This window comes from Stegostoma tigrinum, chromosome 11 (genome assembly GCF_030684315.1).
Source record: "Stegostoma tigrinum isolate sSteTig4 chromosome 11, sSteTig4.hap1, whole genome shotgun sequence".
In the NCBI taxonomy this organism is placed as follows: domain Eukaryota; kingdom Metazoa; phylum Chordata; class Chondrichthyes; order Orectolobiformes; family Stegostomatidae; genus Stegostoma; species Stegostoma tigrinum.
In genome coordinates, this window is record NC_081364.1 from 41,235,420 (window position 1) to 41,257,078 (window position 21,659).

Consider the following 21,659-nt stretch of genomic DNA (forward strand, 5'->3'; position numbering starts at 1 on the left):
CTTGTTATATTCAGTGTTAACTGTCTGTTCGAAACACTGCCAGTCCAGCCACTAACTCCATTTGACCTTGTGGAATATGGGACTCGGTTACCAAGCAGTCGTTAAAACAATTTGAATTTTAAAAAAGGGGCATAAACATTCACAGGATGAGGACATTGCCAGCTAGGCCAATCCCAAATTGCCCAGAGGATAGTTTAAGTCAACCAGATTGTTGTGGGTCTGGAGTCGCATACAGGCCAGATCAGGCAAAATGCCGATTTCCTTCCGAAAAGAGCATTACTACACCAGATGTATTTTTCTGACAATTGACTGTGGTTTCACAGTCATCATTAGACTCCCAATTCTAGATTTCTTTTTCTTATGGAATTCAAATTCCATTATTCGCCATGGTAGGACTTGAACCCAGGTCTCCAGGACATTACTTAGCTCTTGGAATTAATAATGTAGTGATACTACCACAAGGGTATTGCCTCCCTTTGACTCATTTTCCCAAGGATGATTAATATACACTGGCAACAAGTAGCTTATTGCTTCATGGGTTGTGACCAGATGTGGATATTGAGGGCCATCAGCCTGACAACGTCTCTCTCATTAGCTCCCGGGAGGTTGAACAGCATCTGAGTATGAACAATACAGGCAGAAGCCTTTGGACAGCTATAAGGGCAATTGTTATGTTCCTCTCTAGCAAAATGCCTAAAATTTGAAGAAAACCACCCCTTTTCTCTCACCAGTGACTGTAAACTATGGACTTCAACCAGTAGCTTAAAAAACTTTGCAGTTTATATCCCAGTCTGCCTTTTGGAAGAGGTGAAAACTAACATGGGAAGAAGGAGATTGAAGAATAGCTAGCCCTGGCATTCAAAAAAACAAACTGTGAATCCTGTGTACTGGGACATTGAACTGCTCAGCTTGTTTTCTTCCCCTCCAGCTGCAATACCAACTTTTTTTTAATCTGTATATGTACATAGGCTAGTTTTTGAAGAGGTTGGGATTTGATAGATAGACAGGTAGTTACATGTCCACTATCCACAATTGTCTACTAAAAGTTAAAATATATTCATTTGTATTAAATAGTAGTTCTTAAGAACAGAAACCTTGTCTGTTAACCTCAGTAGCAAAGATGGTTAGATTGGGGAATTTTGTGTCCATTGATTAAAATCGTTAAGTTTTCTGTTGATTCTGGGAATAGTGGAGTGGCTGACTTCCAATTTACTATCCTTGTGAGGCAATGACAGCTTATTCTGGGAGCTTTTTTTTATAAAAAGCTTCTTGTAGCCTATTTCATAGTACCATGATGGCTATATTGGAAACTGGGCACAATTGTGAATCCTTTTTCTCAAATCAAAGGCATTGTTTCAAGTCATAATGATACCACGCACAGGTTCAGAGCACACTACTGCTTCATTAAACTTATAATTTCAAGTGCAGTGTAATAATTAAGTTTTTACCCACACACCAAGCATGTTTCTTTGTTTTAAAGGTTTTTTTGTTAATGCAATCCTACTAGAAAAGGTTGGTGGCTGCAGATGTTAGAGAACCATATTGTTGTAGGCCCCTCGACGAAATTATGTGCTAATTGCAATGTATTAATGCATTCTACTTGGTGGTGAACTAGAATGCTGAAATCGGAGCTTTTTCATGTAAATATATCATAATATTTTTCAATCCCAAAGTTGCCTCCAAGTATTTTGCAACCACTGTTGTTTGCCAAAGAATGCCACCCCACTCCTCTCATCCACTTGCAGCATCAGAACAAGTTTTAACGGCATCTGGGTCAATGCAGTCTTTCATCCTTGCTTTAAATGTTGATAATTGATAAAGTCAAGGGTGAGGACATCAGCAAATTCGAAACAGTTGTAGTGCCCAGGTAATGAACAGCTAATTTGAAGTATGCACGGGATTAAATTTCTCGAGCTCAGTCCTCTGTACTCACTGCTTTAGCTAGCTGAGTAATTAGAGGAACCCTGACCAATTATTGGACTGGTTCTTTTCATATTTGATTTTATTGCTTAGAGAAAGAAATGCCTGTCAAAGACTTCAACTGTCTAGCTGCAAATGGGATTTCTAATCCTTCTGTAATAACTGCTCAAAGTCTGTTTTTAAATATTTTACTGAAATCCACTTATCGTGCCCCTTCCCAGCTTGATGTTGCATATTGCATTGTGGTCGTGTGGAATTATACATCAAAGTCATTGTGTGAAACAGGCACGTAGCAATGTGTGATGCCTGCTCAGCAATAGAGGTCTGCTGCCATCTAGTGTAATTTTGATTTGGTCCATTCAATTTGTAGCTTCTCATTTGTGTTGCAGTAAAAGTTCAAACTGAGCTCTGAAACAAACAACTCGTAATTGAAGAAATATTGCCAGATTTTAGTCTGTGTTGTGTACTGTCTAAAGCTATTTTACATTTCTACAGAAGTAAGACTTTTAAATATAGTTTATTAATTTCTGAAGAAGAGTCTCGACCCAAAGCGTCAGCTTGCCGGCTCCTCTGATACTCCTTGGCCTGCTGTGTTCATCCAGCTCTACACCGTGTTATCTTAGTTTATTAATTATCACTTAAGCATTCTGGAAATTGCTTGAACCTGCTATCAATTGGCCTTTTTTTTTACAAATTCAGTCTGACTCGAGCTGAAATGCAACTTTTTTTTTGTAATTTTGATGGACGTGTTTAAAATAGGATGGTTAAGTGTATATGATTTACATATTTTCTGTCCTTGATTATGTGTCCAGGATGAGAAAGTTGAGTATACAGGCTCAGGAACATGGCATGGTGGGGATCAAGTAGCAGCTAATGGCCAAAGTTGACTTGCGGTGCAATTTCAAAGCAAGTAACAATCAAATCGAGAGAGATCACATTGTCCTGAACTTGTGTGAGACTGTATTTGTCTGCTGCACTGCTGTCCCAAGGCTCTGCTTAAGCTGGAAGAACAGCACTTCATTTTCTCTCACTCTAGCTTCTGCACAAAAAATGTTTTGCTAGTTACTATCAGTTCTCAAGAAGGGTCACTGGACCCAAAACATTAACTGATTTCTCTCCTCATACTGCCAGACCTGCTGCGATTTTCTAGTAATTTCTGTTTTTATATCTCCTTTTTCCAATTGTGGACCGTGTAGCCTTCAGCTCTTAAAATTGAGCTCAACCGTTTTAGAACCTGAACTCTGTCAAAAACATCCAACTGTTAACACTGATGTCATCCTTTATAACATCCTCAGTGCATAAAGATATAGATATTCTTTATCAGTTTGTATGTATGATGACATATCTCTGGACCAACTTAGATTTGAACCCAGACATTCTGACCCAGAGGTGGAGCCATTACCACTGTACTGAGAACCTTGTTTAGATCTTGAAATGCTGTTTCATTGGCTGTTCCATGTTCAGTTTTCTTTAGTCTCATCGCTCCATTTTAAGACAAAAATCTATTGATCACTGATAACTTCCTCTGCACTGTTTCAAGACTGAAATTATAAAGTTATCCGCTTTAATGAGAACATATAATCCCCCCAGTTAGTGAAAACTTCTGGCAACCACGTTAGTTTGTTTTGTCAGGTTCCCCCTTATAAGCCATATTGAGTGAAAATCTATTCTATCACTTATATGAATTGCAGATTCCTTCTGAACATGCGCTAGCTGTTCAGCTGGTCAGGAGCCAATCATTGTTTATTAAGCTGATAACCTCTTGCATTCACAACTGGACCTAATTGCACAAACTAATGAGCAATCTATTGCTGGCCAAATCTCATTTTGCAGAGCCACCCTTGGCACTGTGCTTTCTTGTATCCCCCTGTACCGCTGCTTGTATAGCAACATTATCAACTTGACTCTGGCAGTGAGCTCCAGTAATTGTTTTTTAAAATATGCAGCATTTCTTTTCCTCGTCCTTGGCTGTGAAAAGTTTCTTGTTTCCACTTTAGCCCACAATCAGTGTTTTTAAAAAAAAACATCTGCCAATGTAATTTCCCTCAGTGACAACCCTGTCTAAGAATTCAAGTCTCCAGCATGGGCTTTGAAGATCAGATGTGTAAATCACAGTATTTAGCTTTACACACAGTATGGACAATGGCATTTTAGACTGTAAAATCTGAAAATTATTGCTGCCACCATGGCACTTATTGCTAAAGGAGTGAAAAAGTAGGGAATGGTGCTTGCAACCACATTAAGCATTAGTGTACAATTTTGGTCCCGTTTAAACAAGGTCTAATGTAGTTGTATTGGATGCAGTTCAGAGGAGATTCACTAGATTGATCCCAGCAATATGGGATTTGGCTTATCCTGAGTGATGGAGTAGTTTGGGTCTATGCTATCTGGAGTGTAGAAGAACGAGAAGATCTAATCGGAAATATATAAGATGCTAAAGGAAGTTGACATAGAAAAGATGTTTTTCTGTGGGGTAATCTAGACGGAGAGTTCATAGCCTTAGGATAAAGGTAGCAGATTTAAAACAGACGAAAAATTGCTTCTCCCAAAGTATTACAAATCTATGCAATTCACTACCCCAGAGAGCAGTGGACTCTGAGACATTGGGTAAATTTAAGGAGGAGGTATGCATTTTTAATTATTAATGGGTGGAAGGATAATGGAGAGCAGACAGAAAAATAGTGGTGAGACCAATGTGAAATCAGCCATGATCATATTGGATTGCAAAGCAAGTTTGAACTTCTCAATTGCTTCTGCTGCTGGTGCCTATCTGTGGCATCTTCCCAATTCCTAGGGATTGTCCACAAGAGTTCTGTGTGTTCTTCACTGCTGGTTTTTCCAGTTTGCAACCCGTCTGTTCATTCAATCATTGGGTAGTGAGAAGAAAAGAAGTATAATTTTGGTTCAGTTATTGATTACAATGCTCTACCAAGTCTGTCCCACAAAAATAACGGCCCTCTTAATCTCTGCTAGCAGAGTACTGTAATTTATTCCTATGTTTCATATTGAGGTTGCCTTTAGTATTTTTCTTTACTTGCTCATAACTTCAAGCTTTAACTTTACTGTATCCTTCCGTTAAAACTTTCATTCTTCGATGCATCTGTGCTGATCCTTGAATCAGATTGTTTCAGTATGTTTTAATATGGTACAATTTGAGAAATGAAAGGCCATTTATAAATTTTCAGATTAAAACTGAAGCTGAGCACTGCATTCATGGAATTTGGCTGTGAGACTAATATTACCAGATTCTTCTCAAATCTAGTTTTAATTAAAAATCAACAAATTCATTGATCAAGCAGCTTTACTGCCCCACTGTATAGTCATTAGCTTGTCAAAGGAGACATCTGGTTTGATCTGCTAACCTATTGCTTTTCATCTGTTTCAATGTCATCCATGAAATATCCAAGATAATCCTATAATTGATAGATTTGTACTTTTTTTGGATAGGGAGAAACTGTTCCCTTTCATGAAACAATTGAAAACGAGAGAGCACAGATACAAAGAAGCAAATAAAAGAGGCAAAAAGGGTATGAGAGAGAACTTTTTCAAAGAGCACAGTCAGAATCTGGAATGCAGTAACTGAATCTGTGGTACAGGCTGTTTCAGTCAGGCCATTCGCAAGGCATGTGATTCTGATATTGGAACAAATTTATTAAATAATCCATACTGTGCTAAAAATTACACTGGAAATAAATGTAAGATCATTAGTTGGGCTTGCAGTGTAATTCATTTGCTTGTGCTTGAAGCTGCATGCTAATACACAGGACACTATTTTATGTAAGCATAAAGAAATTATACACTGGTCATGAGGAATATAATCTCTGCATTTCCATGGCAGCATCCTGACTAAAGCCTGCTGGCTTAGTCTGAGAACTAAAGATTGAGAGTTAACTGTTCTTGTTACATCTTTGTTAATGAAGGTCCAAATGATCAACACCACTTTCTCATGCTGCGTAAGTTGTTGTCTTTTTTTCCAAGTTTGCTTCTTGCATCCTAGCCCTGCTGAGTGCAAGACAAAAAGCTCCAACTCTTTGTTTCCTTGTAGCAATATTCAAAAAGGACTTGAGCTGCTGTTTGAACAAGAACGATATGCAGACTAATGGGGAGAAGGCAGGAGAATGGTATGAAATGAAATGTGTGTTTAGCGAACAGGTGCAGACCTGATGGCTGAATGATTGATTGTCTTGTACTGACAGTTCAGTAATTCTGTGATTCAAGAATTGCAACTAGCTCCTCTCCTCAAATAACGTATTGGGTAATTTGAAGCTTAAATCCTGTTTGTAGCTAACCATAAAAAAAATCAGACATTGTTTAATCTTGGCCTTTTTTTAAGCTCCGGTTATATATGAACAGGAAGTCATGATGCAAAACCTTGACAATAAAGCTTTTGTTATGAGACTTCATCTGAGCTATCAAAGTAGTATAGCATCCTCCAGTGTCAAAACATTGTATTGCAGGACTGGACATTTTGTATTTATAGTGTTAGGTACATTTAATTTTTGTATTTTATTTGTACATCATAAAGCTAAAGTGGAAGTTAATTTTAATGACCAGGTTAAGTTTCTCAGGGAACTGAATTGATTTTGGACTGGAAAGAAAGCTCAGCTTGGTAGCATGTTGCTGGACCAGAGCCTACATCTCCTGAGTTCATACTAGCTGTTTGTTGAATCAAAATGTATAACACAAATTCGAAATGTTAAACTCCTATTAACTACAACACAATTTTCTGAGTAGAGACACCAGAGTTAGTTTTACTTGTGTTTGTTTTTAGGTCAGTTCCTGGAACAACCGCAGCAGAGTGCGAATCCAACTTGAAAAAAATTTACACTGTGCAGACTGTCCAGGTGAGGTGAAAACATTGATATATTGAAGAAATCAATGAAATACTGTCATTTTGCAATTACTGTTCTCTGTACTGTTTCAAAAAGACTGTATATCTTAACACTGTGCAGCTTATTGAGAGAGAAGTGTATGTAACTCAGTGAAGTAGCTTAAGAACTAATGGACCATCATTCACTGTCCAGAAGACTGTAGTTAGAAAATTATGATTGTAACATTTAACTAATTTGGGAATTTTCGTATATATTTCTTGGTTTATTTTCCAAATTCCCTTTTCAGATACACCATTTTCAATTGTGAAAACATCAAACATCTTGCTTCACGCAAGCTATTTTAGGCACGTTTTAGGAGCACCTTGCCTTTCACTGAGTTTAACAAATGTTAGCTGCATTAGGATCTGTAAATAACTCTAATTGATAGGTGTTTTGTTTTGGGAGTTTATATTTCGGGAGTTTATACTTCCGTTTCCTGTATGGATATTTTAATTGTTCATCCCAGTTATGCCACACTGAGCAGTGAAAGTAATTAGCCACAATTATAAAGCACATACCGGCCTCTGAAATTAGGAGAAGTAGAGTTTCGTGCATTCAAACTGTGCAGATAAAACTTTACTGTGGTTGTCTTTAATTGCTGGCGAAGTTGCTAATGTTAGAATGGAGTGTAGTTATTTCTGATGAGAACAGAGCTAGCAACAGCAATAATTACTGTTAAAGAGCTCGGAGGAGGAACAGTGTTCCCGTTGATTAAGTATTGTTTCTTTTGGAGGAAAAATACTTCTTTGTGGCAACTTAGAAAAAATTCCAAGAAATGCTGATTAGGCTATAAATGCCAAGTTATGATGGGCAGACCAAACCCAGCACCTGCACCGTTGAGTACAATCAAATTATCAAAATAGATCCTATGAGAAGTATAGGATAAATAGTTGCTGGCAGAAATTCCTTCATCACCAGAACCAAGGTGTTTCCAAAGCTGATGGGACAGATGTCTCTTGTCCACATTGCATTCTCTATTTTCCAAAAAGGGAATAGATGTAATGCAATTTGATAAATTTCATTCTTGTTATTTAGCTCTTTCCCTTTTTGGAAAAAAACATACTCCTTGTCTTAAATCACTTGCCTCCATTTTAGGTCCCTTAAACTGAAAATTGTATTCACTCTTTACCAGCTTTTCCCTTTGTATGTCTGCCTGTATGTTTGCATTAAATTAGTGCTATCAACAGCTTTTTAAAATAGTTTTTCCACATTAATGCTTGCAGATACTGATTAGGATACTTTACAAACAGTCTCCCCATATAATTAATTGTCAACATAATGTGTTATTGTAATCCTTGAGTTTCCTTCATCTATTGCTTCTCTGCTCTTCTCCATCCTGCCTTTGATCTTTATCAACAGTACTCTTCTTCCCGATCCCGCAGTAGCCTTTCTGGTTTCCTAATGTACTTTCTACAAATCTTCCACTCATCTCTTGCTGCCATTGTAGGCCTGAAACTCACTGCCTTCAAACAATCACTCCCTTGGTAGCCAGGTTCGCCTCACACAAAGCATAATAGTGGATGACTGCTGATCTACTGAACCTGACCAAATCTGGTTTGGGTAGACACCCTTGCTAATGCTGAGGCAATTTTGGCTAAAAAGGCAATTACGCTTTAGCTGAGTTAGCTGATCATGAATGTAGGTTGGTACCGTTCTGATTCCCAGTTTTTACTTCTTATGGCAGAGATTTTAAACTTTAGGTCAAGAAGTAAACTTTGGACTTGTTTTTAGCAAAGTGAAAAAAAACAAGTGTTTTTTGCTGGATTATTTTAATTAAAGTTTGTCGTGGAACTGAAACCATGATGATGAAGATTAGTGGGCTTGTTGCAATCTCTATGCTAAACCGATTATTGCTGAACCTTGCTCAAAGCTGTTGATTTGCAATCCTGGTTAAACCAAAAATATATCAAAGCACATTGTCTCACATGATGTGGACATTGCTGGTAGGGCCATCATACATTGCCCATCCCTAAATGGGATTGAACTTATTGGCTGTCAAGGCCATTTGAAAACACTTCAGATTCACAGAAACATGGTTGAACTCAAGCTATAATATTAGTCTGCACGAGGCAAGGATGGTGGATTTCCTTTGGAAGAGCTTGCCTAACCTGAAGAAGTTACCCTCCTCCCTCCGGACCAACCTCAGGGAATCTCTCTCCCATTGACTGACCTATCCCCTCCCTACCTCCCCACCTATACTCTCTCCACCTATCTTCTTTTCTCTCCATCTTCGGTCCGCCGCCCCCTCTCTCCCTATTTATTCCAGAACCCTCACCCCATCCCCCTCTCTGATGAAGGGTCTAGGCCCGAAACGTCAGCTTTTGTGCTCCTGAGATGCTGCTTGGCCTGCTGTGTTCATCCAGCCTCACATTTTATTATCTTGGATTAATACTGTGGTAGGTTTAGTTATGTTCCACTTAGTATACTATCTTTTAATTCCAAATTTATTGCGTTCAAATGTCGTCATTACCAATAATGGAATTTGAACCTATAATCAGCACACAAGTCTGGGCCTCTGGATTGTGAGTCCAGTAACTTTAACACTCTGCCACTTCCTCCCCAGTACAAGCCAACTTATTGGAATAGTAAAAGCTCCCATTATCTCTTATTGAAATAGTAACCATATTTCGCATGAGACAGCTGTCTTAGTGTGTGTACTAGGTTTTAAATTACACATGTCCTGTTCAAGATCAGATAATTGGTACTGAGAGTTTGGGCCTCCTTAGTTTAAGCTTAGTAGTTTAGAAATTGATTAGCTCAGTCACATTAGGATCCATACCTCCAGCTTGCCCCTACATGCAATGGTACAGAAGCAGTATTGGGAGTGTATCGTCTAGGCAGCAGGAAGAAATTTAGCAAACTTAAAATTATGTGATGTTTAAACGGATAGCCCTTAGGAAAACAAATCTTGAACAAGTATCTGGTGCATTTGGTCAAGGAAGAGGTTAACGGATGGATCTAGCAACTGGGAAATTTTAGACATGAAAACAGATTAGAATCAGTAGCTTTGTCACCTTCTCTGACTCTCACTGGCATTTTACTAAGTAGTTGGCAGTGTGTTTGAAACTAAGTTTGAAATCAATTTCTTTCTTTTTTCTAAAAAATAAAGTTTAGCGTCCATTTAGTAACATTCAATACATTACAATTATCCTATCTTATAATTTTCTAAAAGAATTTGATTATTCGTAGTTTAGTAAAGGAGCTCAACCTGCAGAACAGATGTGCAGCAATAATATTGATAGTTTTAGACTTGACTATCATTCCTATGTCATGACATGTAAAATCCTTAAGCAAATAAAGCAGTGTGTGATAGCAAATAAGGCATAGTTTCAGGTGATTTGTATTTGTATATTTACATGTACTTGCAGAAAACCTGTACGTCTCCAGCAACCACAGAATTGTTTAATCTGTAACGGGCACAGAGCTCAACTTTTGACAACTCATCAGGATGGGATCAAATCCAATTTAAATGTAAACTGCAGAAGAGAGGAACAGAGTAGCACTGGCTACCATTCTGATCAATCTATCCTGTATTCCCTTCCAAGCTAGTATATTCTTCCCAGGGCCTGGTGTCCCGGTCTTTGCATCGTGCTTCACATGTGGTCTAATCCAGGATTTGTATTTTGTGATATTAACTGTCTGATATATATAAATACTTATCTTAAGTTTGGATTTTGAATTACTTGTAAGCAACACGGGTGTTTTGTGTCTTAAGTTAATAATTAGCTTTGTGAGTATTTATTTTAAAACAGTTGTGGTGATTTCTTTTAACACAGCTTGAGGGCTACTTTGGCAGCCTAATGGGTTTTTGTTTACTTTAGGATTTTATGACCTAGCAAAGTAGACTGTTGCACCACGAAGTTTCTGTTAGAAATTTCTGAACCAGGACTGTTCTTTTACTGTGTTTAAAATGCTTGGAATTTGTGTTGTAAGTAAATAGATTTATGATTTGTCTTAATTTCCTTTGCTTAGTAAACTTTTGTTTTAATGTTAGAACAAAATCTGCATAAAAATAAATTCACAATAGACTTCACACAGAAAATGGAAAGATGATCAAAATACTCATGTTCTTCTAGTACCTGTGAAGCTTTTTCTTAAAACAAAAATATGAACTTCTGTATTTTGAGATAACAAAGTGTGGAGCTGGATGAACACAGCAGGCCAAGCAGCATCTTAGGAGCACAGATGCTGCTTGGCCTGCTGTGTTCATCCAGCTCCACACTTTGTTATCTCGGATTCTCCAGCATCTGCAGTTCCCATTATCTCTACGAACTTCTCTAGTAGCTCACATTTTAAAATGTGCATGTTAAATTATGGAAACAGAAATGCCAGCTTTCATTACTGCTCTGTGCAGAGTTAGCTGATGTGAACACACCAACAGTTAGGGTTTTTCACTCGACCTCGGTAACTCTCAGCTAAGTTGTTCTTCCTGATCACTAGCAGTGATCCGTTCTGGACACACCTTGTGCCAACGTTCCGTGAGGTAAAGATGTTGCATCACCATGTAATAGTCTACCAGCATTATCATGCTGAGTTTATTCTTAATGATTTTCTGTCTTCTGCTCTACTTTTGTAATTTATTGATGATAATGCACAGAATATTTTTCTACTATTGCAGTTTTTCGTTACATTACTTCAAAATGAAATTTTTGCCATCACATTTCAACAAGGGGAAGTTTTCAAGTTACATCACTCGTGATGCACCCCTAAAAATAGTATTTTGTATGATGTAAATAAAAATCAAATCTACCCATAAGCGTGGCTCCAACTGTCCGAACATACTTGAGACTTGATCCGTAAGATTTCACATTCAGGGATGTCACCATCCCCCATCATTAGGATTACTTTGATTTCATGGTTTTTCCGACTGCACAATACTCCAGTGAGAGAATTCTTTTAAGATTAGCGCAACAATAATATGAGAATTTATTTATGGTTTTGTGCCTGCATTTTCCTTTACTTACTTCCTGACTCTCTTTTTGAAACATGCAAACTAAAGCATGAAGCCTCCTAACCCATCCTGTTGTGGGTAAAGAAACACAGTCATAACAAGTACTTCATCCAGCTTCACACTTTGTTATCTTGGATTCTCCAGCATCTGCAGTTCCTGTCACCTCTCTTCGGAAACATGGTAGCCACTTTTCATACATCAAGGTTGAGGGATAAATGATGGCTGAGAAATCAAATTGAACCCCTTTGCTCTGCTCTGAATAGTGCCCTGTGTTCTTTTACAAGCATGTAAGAGGGCGGGTAGCAATGTAACTTCAATATTTTGTCCAAAAGTCAACCATGAAGTACAGTATTCCATTTGTACTGTATTCTTAGCACAGATTATGTACTTGGGTATCTAGATGGAATTTGAAGATCAACCTTCTGATCCCAAAGGAGAACGTTACCACTGAACCAATATTCAGCATCCATGGATTATGGGAAATAAGTTGCTTGCTCCATCGCCAAGTTGGTAGTACCTGAAGATTCAGCCCAGATTTAGATTTAGTCCCAGAAATCTAGTCCGAGTTCCTCACGCCTGGTGCTTGGGGCCCTTCTGTTATTTAGTCCTGGGACTCATTATAATGGAGTTCATGTGGTAAGAGGGCTTTATTTGAGAGTAATAGATTATCACTTGTGTCAGAGCACCTCTCTTTGGGAAATGTATGGGGTTAGGTTGGGGCTCAGGAGAGTAACTGCCAAGAAACTGGCAGGCTGCACAGCCAAGTTTCTAATCCACTCCTTTCTTTTCCTTCTGCATTATCAGCTAACTCACCTATTCCATTCAACTAGCTGTAAATTTGCTGTGTATGCTTTAACAAATAGATGCAAAATAGAACTTCCAGTCTGATAAAATGGTTTATTATAATTAGTTTATTAGCACTGATATTATTCCGATGAGTGTGATTTTGATTGCAAAGCACGTCTTGAGATTTATGGCAATGTTTTTGAATATTGAATGTTTGATGCACGATGCATTGAAAACTTTAACAGGTTAGTTAATTTGTGATTACGTCATCCTATTGGACACCTGGGGATTTTTTGCAAGATGTTCCTATAGCATTATTTATTTTAATGGCTTAATAAAGTTGACTATATGAAAATGAAATTTCTTAAAGATTTGCTTCCTAACAACCAGTTAGTTGCTTAAAAATGTGACTGATGGCAGATCTGGCATCTGAGTAATGTAGTATCAGTAATCCGCTGGTGTTTTGTTATTTGATTTCTGATAAATAAAAAGTGTTGATAACTGACAAGTATCAAAAAGTGGACATCTGCTTATTGTCTGTCTAATGGAGGAAGCTGCACTTATAACAAAATATTTGGAAGTCTTTGTGAACCTGCACATTAATTGATCAGTTATAATTGGTGACATCCACTTTGATAGAATAAGGTACCACGCGTAGCTTTGAGCCATCTGCTGCATATCTAGGTTTCTACAAAACAGTGTGATCTAGACTCCGGCATGTGTCATTATGGGTTCACAAAGCAATATGCAGATTTTTGCGTTTTCTAGCTGAGACAACAATGGGGAGGCACAAATTACCTTGCGATCTCGGGCTAGGAGAGAAAAAGTACTGGCTGAGGTTCCTTCTCTCGTCCTGATTCCACAGGCACTCAGTGGAAAGCAAAGTTTCTTTGTATGAGAAGAACCACTGATTAGACCGCAATGTTCGCAATAAACTGGGAATATTTGGGCATCATGTCCAACTTGGGAATGCCCATACTCATGAGCGCGATTCCATTCAAGGGTGTAATTTTTAAAGATCCAATGTACAAATGTTTCCTGTACTTACAAATGGCTGTTTTATATTGTCCTTTATTGTATTTCAAATTGTGTACAGGTTGAGTTGTGAACAGAGTCAAGAACTGAACCGGTCTCAACCCGGGGACCGCCTGTAATCATATTTTAGCTTGGCACATGAAAAAGCTCCCCAAGTTGTCCGGTAGTTATTGCTACTTTTGAGATTGGTAAATGAGAATAAATGGAAGAAACCACTCAAAACTATTTTAGGAATGGGATTTAAGTTGAAATGTATTTCTGTTAAATACAACTTTATTAATAGAGCTGAATAATTGAGACCCAGCTAAGCTCTGAAGAGTCGCCTAGACTCAAAAACGCTAGTTTGCTGTCTCTCCATGGATGCTGCCTGACCCTTTTGAGATTTCCAGTATTTTTTGTTTTCAGTGCAGATTCCAGCATCTGCAGTAATTTGTTCCAAGATTATTTTGAAGTCTGTCTGTCTTCTAACTTTTGATTCACACTGCTGGTCTCAGGATAGTAAGGATGGTACAGCAGAACAATGCTGCTTCATTCTCTATCTATGCAGTTCCAAAATTGACTCGATCTGGAGGCTTGCAAGGCAATGTGCCCATAATAACTTGCGCAAAACAAGTAGATTTTGTCCCTTGAAAAGATCTGCTCAAGCATTGTAATACATTTTGCTCCCAAGTTTAAGACTAGTATATTGATTCTTATGAATCATAACAATTATGAGATTTCATCAGTGGTTTACAGATGGCTCTGCGAAAAGGAATATTAATTCTTCAGTAGACAGCACAGCATAGAGCTGGCTGAACACTGATGGCCAAGCAGCATCAGAGGAGTGGGAAATGATGTTTCGGGTCTAGACCCTTCTTCAGAAAAATGCTTCAGTAACTCTTCAGTGTTTTTGTTTAATCTCTTAGCATAAAAATATTTAATATTTGAATACCAAAACAATGTATGAAAAGTTCCAGATTGAGTGTTTTAAGACAGTAGATATTTGCATTGAAGTTCTGTTTTATCGTATCACATGTTGACCATCTGTTCAGTTACCAAGCACTGAGTGTCTCCTTGCTACTGATCATCTATATTACATAGGTTGTGCTGAAATGTGCGTTTTACAAGTCCTATGAATTTCAGACTTTCATGCCTCAATGAATATTAAAGTGTTGTAAAATCAGCCTTTGTTTTTCACAGTATGTTGGCATTTCCTGTTCCACTACTGTAAAGTATAGACAGATGGACCTACATGACAATTGTATTTAAATTTAAGTTTACAGAAGCTCAAGAGCACAGTGGATTTAATTACATGTTTCATTTGCTTCTTCCTGCATTCTGAGATTATTGCATAAAAAAACCCTGAATGGAATTTGTTTGTTTAGATTTGGGACATTTTCCAGTTAATAACAGATCTGTTATTTTAACATTTCATATGTATGCCGGTGTATGTCCAGAGGCATTTCTCAAAAGTGTGCAAGCTTTCACTTTGGAGGCAAGGAAGCATTGGATTTTGATTGTCTGAGGGGAAGGGTGTTGTGAAATGGATTATTAAAATATACTGACCGTATAATGGTTGATTGTGTTTCATCTCAGTCCAAACACAGTTGATGTACTTAATTACTCAAGACAAAGTTAACCTTTTATATTCTTCATCGCTGGACCCTCTGTGCCACCCTTACATTTGCTGGTAGATGTCTTTCTAAATTTGCTGTGAAATGCAACAGAGGAGTAAAAGCAGCTAAAAGTACATTCATGGTGCCTCCAACAGCAAATGTTTCTTGCTTAATTGCCATGAGCTGGCAGAAGCAACACAATTTATAATAGAGTAATTTATGAGCCCAATGTAGTCTCTAGCTCTGAGGTTGAATCAAGAAATGATAAACCAGCGAGATAAGTAGCTTGCCACATTGGTAACCAGAGTATGTGCTGCCATCCTAGTCCTTCAATTTCAGTGCCATTAGTCATTTAAGATTATTGCTGTCAATAAAAGTCAGGGGCAACCTGCCTGAAGTTTCAGATTTCAAACTATAAAGTAAATATAATTGTAAGGACCAAACTTCTATGTACAGGTCTAACAGGAGTCGTATTTGTAGTTTGAAAAAAAAGTTGTTGCATTTACTGCTATTTAGATCTCTAATAATGTGGGGAAAAAAGACATTTGACAAGATAGATAAACACCCCTCATCCTGAAGGCACCCTTTTAACCTATGTTACATGATCTATCTCTTTGTCATCATTTGGGCTTTCTAGTGTATAACTAAGTTCACGCCATTGTACCTGTTCCCTGATTTTGAGAACGGAGACTGGCTGACTAATATGGAAAATAATATGTAATGGTAAAAATATCTGACAGCTTAGAACTACTGCTAGGTGATGCAGCGATGATTCTGACTCTGACTGTTGTCCAAAGTATAAATAATCATTGTAAGAATGCCTTCAACACACTGTCTTATTATTTTAAGTTATTTTCATTAACACTTTAGTTATTCTGTGTTTGCTGGTGGATTTGTATATGCATTCTCACTCTGAAAAGATTTTTGAATATTTTTTGATAGGTAATACCAGATTTATTCAACCCTTCATATTTCAATTATTTTCTCTTTCAAAGATGTGATTTAGCATAAAGTAAAAGTGATTTTTTTTAAAAAAGTCAGAAGTAATAAATTGATAATTTAAATGAATGAGTAATAATAATGGCAATTAAAAGAGCAGAGCTAATGAATAAAGCCTTTTCTTTCCACCATCTTGGAGAAGAATTGTCCAGGTAGAGACAGATGAGGCCTCAGGCTATGAAAAGGGCACATGCTTCAACTTTATTATTCTCGCCTTTTGTATCCTGATCATAGTTTTACTCATTGCTAGGATGTGAGCATGGCAAATGAGACCAGCATTTGTTGCTCAATTGTAATTAAACTTAAAGGTTAATGAGCCTTCTTGAACTGTTGCAGTCCATCTGATATTGTTACACCCACAGTGCTGTTAGGAGGAGTGTTAGAGAATTTCTATCCGGCAAAACGAGCCGGGATGCCCTCAACCCATGAATGGATTAAAAAAAATGAATATACGTTTAAACATAGTATTGTTTATAATATGACATTAACTTGAGGGTACTTCATAGAGAGCTTTATCATGTAGTTTTTCACATTTAGTGCTGTTTGTTTTAAAATAAATTATCAATTGACATGGAAACTATGATACAATTAGTACTTTGTTTAAATGGCTTTTAAAATGTTTAGGTATCCAGGCTGTTCTAAAAGAAAAATGATCATCTGACAGTACTAAATCTGTTTCCACAGTGTTGTTTCTGTTCTTAGGCATCCCATAGAAACTGTTGCAGAAACCCTAAAACTAGCATATAACCATTAATTTGGAGATTAAAGTTAAATGAGCTGCATGTATATTAAATTCTAGGTTGTATGTAGCTTCCTAACATGTCAATATGTGTGATCAAATTTTGTTGTTTAGACGGTTGAGGTACAAAACGTTTTAATCTGTGAATCTTCAAACAATGATTTTAAATGCTGAAGTAAAGTATACCACAAATGCCTGAAATGTTTTTTTTTAGTTGGCCAATTATTAATGCAAAGGTGCTCAAGAAACCATAAACAAGGGAACTATTCAACAATACTGATCTGATATGCTGAGACTTTGATACACGAGATCTAGAAAATGAAAAATGTCTAAAATTGTCTGGAATTGATGCAAATCAAACTGCTGCTGTGTGAATAAACTATATAGTATATTGTCCCAAATCATTAACATCTAATTATTTTCTGTAACTGAACTCTCTACCCCTCTTAGTTTTCATGAACCACCTTCATCCCAATCATTTGCCCATTTAATTTATTGACTAAACTGTCTAATCTATATTTCACATTTTCTGTTTTAAGTTTAAAAAAAACTTCAATGTCCTTTTCTATGCTTCAATCTTTCAAAAATAGCTTTTTACCTGATAGTGTATATTGTCCCTTTTTTAAGAGACTTTACATGGAATAAACTGGAATTTCCACTAGGTATTATAGCAAAGTGCCACATTTGTCAGTTTTTAAATGTGTAAGCCTAAATCTATACGGGTTCACAATCATCTATTTTCATGACTAGGCTGCACAGTTTTTTGACAGTACTAAACTTGTGAATTTAAAGTGGAATATGGTTTGACTAATCTTTTATGTCTTTACAAGTTTTTTTGCTGGTTTGACTGTCTCCATCTGTTGGACACACATGTCGTAAAGATGTCAATAGCTTTGAAGTAAAAGAAACTCCGGTTGTTGCTGGAGGTAACTTAAGTGTTGTTTCTAGGGACACTAGGTTTGACTAAGTGTGTTGTATCACTGAAGTGTAAACCTAATCATATACTTCTTATTACCTTATTTGTATCTTTAAAGTTTACCTACGTGCATGCAGTTAAAGTTGTAATATCAAACATTTTTTTCTAGACTTTCTAATTTGAGTAAATGGGGCATTTGTAAACCGATATTTTTACTTGCATAGAATGAAAATACATCTGATTTTTAATCCATTAGCTGATTTGTGATTTAGAAATCTAATAAAACTACACTTATTTTAAAGTAAAAATTTAAATTAGATTGTGATTTAAGATTATTTTCCCCAATTATGTAGACCTTTAGATATATGAATTAATGTGGAAATTTTGTGGCAGTTTATTTAAAAAACTGTTAATATTGCTGTAAAGTTTAACAGATCACCTATAAAATGTACACAATTTATCTGTGAAATCTTGATGCAATAAAATGAATATTGTCCAATCCCTGTGATTTTTCTTTGTACCATTTTTATAGGAAAAGTTGTATCCATCCATTAAAATTCTTTACCATGTCTTTGCTCAAACTATGCTGATTAATCACAGTTTTACGTTTTAAAATCTGTTCTGCAACTGATGGGCAGTTGTTTCATGTGTGAAGAATATGTTAACAGCAATGGTATGAAATTTTATATAACTCCTTTAATCATAGTAAATGCTCTAAGGCACTCTGCAATAATAGTGCCAAAATTTGGCACAGAACCCAACAGAAAGTGATGTGACAGCACATTACCAAATGCTTTCTCAAGGTGATTGGTTTTGCTGACTTCGTTAAAAGAGGAAAGAGAGGCAGGAGTGTTGAAGCAGCATAGTTTTAAAGTTAAGGTTTTGGAAGCTAAAGGTATGTCCACCAAGGGAGAAATGATTAAAATCAGGAAGGGTCAAGAGGCCAATATTAGAGGAGTGCAGATATCTCAGATGGTGTGAGTAAAGTGTCACCAGCTGAAAAACATGTGAAGGGATGACCTATAATCCGATTAAATGAGGCAGATAGATAATTACAAAAAAATTACAAATAAAGTGGTGCTGGAAACAAACCAAATGACTGGAATAATATGCTAGGTCTAAGAGTTGTATGCTAAGTGTATAACCAAAGTAATAAGTAATCCAAATCTGTAAAAACTAGTAAAGGTGCAGAGATTATAACAATTTATCCAGGTGATTGATGTCCAAACAGGACAGTAAGGACAATTTTACAGATGCAGAACAGTGAGGTGGATCACCTGTAATGATACATAAACCCAAGGTCATGGTTGAGGCCATCGTCGTGGGTACACATCTTGGCTATTAGCTTCTGCTCAGTCATTCTGCATTGTTGTGTATCTCAAAGACTACCTTAGAGGATGCTTACCTGAAGATCGGAGGCAGAAAGTCCTTGACTGCTGAAGTATTCCCCAACTAGGAAGGAACATTCCTGTCCAGCGACTTGTTGCACAGTGTCCATTCATCCGTTGTCTTAGCGGCTGCATGGTCTGCATATGCCGTGCCTTGTCTGCAGCATGTGAAGTCAATAATGTTGGCCAAGTCACATGAGATATTTGCTGTGTACATGGTGGGTGGTGATCCCATGTGTGATAGTAGTATCCATGTCGATAATTTGACTCGTCTTGCAGAGGTTGCTGTGGCAGGGTTGTATGGTGTTGTGGTTGATATTGTCCTGAAGGCTGGGTAGTTTACTGCGAACACTGGCCTCTTTAAGATTTGGCTGTTGTTTAAAGGTGAGAAGTGGAAGTGTAGGGATGATCTTTGGGAGATGCTCTTCATCATCAATGACAAGTTGAAGACTGCAAAGAAGATAGCGTCATCTGTCCACTCCAGGGAAGTACTGGACAATGAAGAGTGCTCTTTTAGTCGTAACCTGTGTCTGTCCTCTGAGGAGGTCATTGCAGTTTTTCTCTTTGGCATGTCGTAACTGGCAGTCGATGAATTGAGCGTCGTATCCCTTTCTTATGAGGGTGTCCTTCAAAATCTGAGTTCAGGAATAGATTTGTTCAGTTTCAGATATTTCCTAGGAGGATGGATTGAAATAGTGGCCATGGAACATAGTTTAGTTGTGTTGGAAGACAATGGCTTCGGTCTGCCTCATTTAGTTCGATGAAATTTCTGTTGAACCAGTACTAGATGTTGGGCAGGCACTCTGATTTGGGACAGTTTAGGGATAAAGAAAGGTGATTGTGGTAATTTCGAGCTAGATACAATCAACAGACTTAATGTCTTATGGTCTTATTTTGTTTTGTCTTGATTGAGCATCATGTTCATTACTCACAGGCTTTCTAAGCATATATTCATTGCTGGTTATGTGTTACTTGACCCTAAAAATTTTATATATCTCCAGCATGTGTAGTTTTTCTGTATCTACGTTTTACTTCTGTAGAGATCACTTTGTTTTATTGTGGTTTCCAGCAATTCCATAACAAACCCCTCTTGCTGCCAAGCCTCATCTTTACAGATATTAATTTTTATTATGTAACTTAATTGCACTCAATCCAGAAATTGTATAAAGAGTATTTGTAAAAATATATTCTTTGTTCCAAGAATTTATTATTGCATTGCCTATAGTGCAACTTGTGGTTGACAGAACTGAAGATGATGCAATAATAAGATACTAAGTATTACCATCCTTAAGTCATAAGTTAGAAATTGTTTTCCGTAATCTTTCTTCCCTCCTCTTGCAAAGCTACTGACAAAGTTGTGTGGGTGGGCGCATTTTTGCACTAACTCTGTCAAATTACCATGCTACATTGGGCTCAAAATGTAGGAAGCATTACTGTCTAGCCTGATCGCTGTCGGCTCAAAGCTAACATCATTAGACTTTTTGGAAGGTGGTCATTTAAAAACTGTAGCATTGACTGAACTTTTATTTGCCTTTGCAAACACAAGATTTTGAGGCCATTGATGCCAGCCAAATTGCTGGATGTAAGCTTGGAATTCAAAACCAGAACTTTGGTCTACATTCACTAATCCCAGAAGTGTTTGAGACCTTCAGTATCTTGGATGGGAATATGATCACCCAAAAAATTATAAATAAGGTGGAACCACTCAGCAGGTCTGGCAGCATCTGTGAAGAAAAAGTCAGTTAATGTTTCTTAGTTGGTGACCCTTCCTCAGAACTTCAAATAAACCTGTTGGACTCTAACCTAGTGTCGTGTGACTTCTGACCTCAATAATTTTAGGAGCTAAGAGAATCCATTAGTGTAATTGTATGGCTAGGAAGTGCTCATAACCTAATGAACCAGATTTTTTTTGTATAAAACAATTTTTCACTTGCTTAAGTTCCAGTAAAATGAGATTAGTAATAAACTAAGACTAGAAGTGTTCGCTGCCCATAGAACTTCTGATTAGATGCCTTGACACCAGTTAACCCAATGGGGGGAGAGAAGAGAAATTGGAAGAAATTATTGATCCTCTTCTCCATCTTTTGCAGTCAAGAAGTCAACATGTTGAGACTTCTATTCTGCTTTCTGACATCATGGCACATGTTGCATTAAGTCTTGTACCAGTGCAATTTTAATAGTGGTTTTTCAACAAATTGTCTTCTCACTTATAGACATTTCTAAATCTTTCTTAAGTTTTCTTCAGTTAATTGACAGGCAGTCTTCCCTTAGCCTGTGCCCAGTACTCCATGCTCTTGCTCATAAGTGCACTAAAAATTAATATCAATTATGTACAAAGTGAATATGTATACAGGTATAAAAGTAATCTTGCAGACTTTGCACACAATTTTCAGATATCAATTCTGTTTAGCTGTTGATGAGGCAGTCCGCTGAGAATGCAAAGATTAAGTGCAGCATGA

At 37.2% G+C, this 21,659-nt stretch overlaps 1 protein-coding gene across 1 annotated transcript in view; it reads left to right on the plus strand.

Moving 5' to 3' along the window:
* eif4e3 (eukaryotic translation initiation factor 4E family member 3) overlaps positions 1-21,659 on the plus strand; it is a 62,468-nt gene that overhangs the window by 16,631 nt on the left and 24,178 nt on the right. Inside the window, exon 2 of the mRNA XM_048547777.2 lies at positions 6,692-6,764. Coding sequence (XP_048403734.2) covers positions 6,692-6,764 — 73 coding nt within the window. The remainder of the gene's footprint in view (positions 1-6,691; positions 6,765-21,659) is intronic.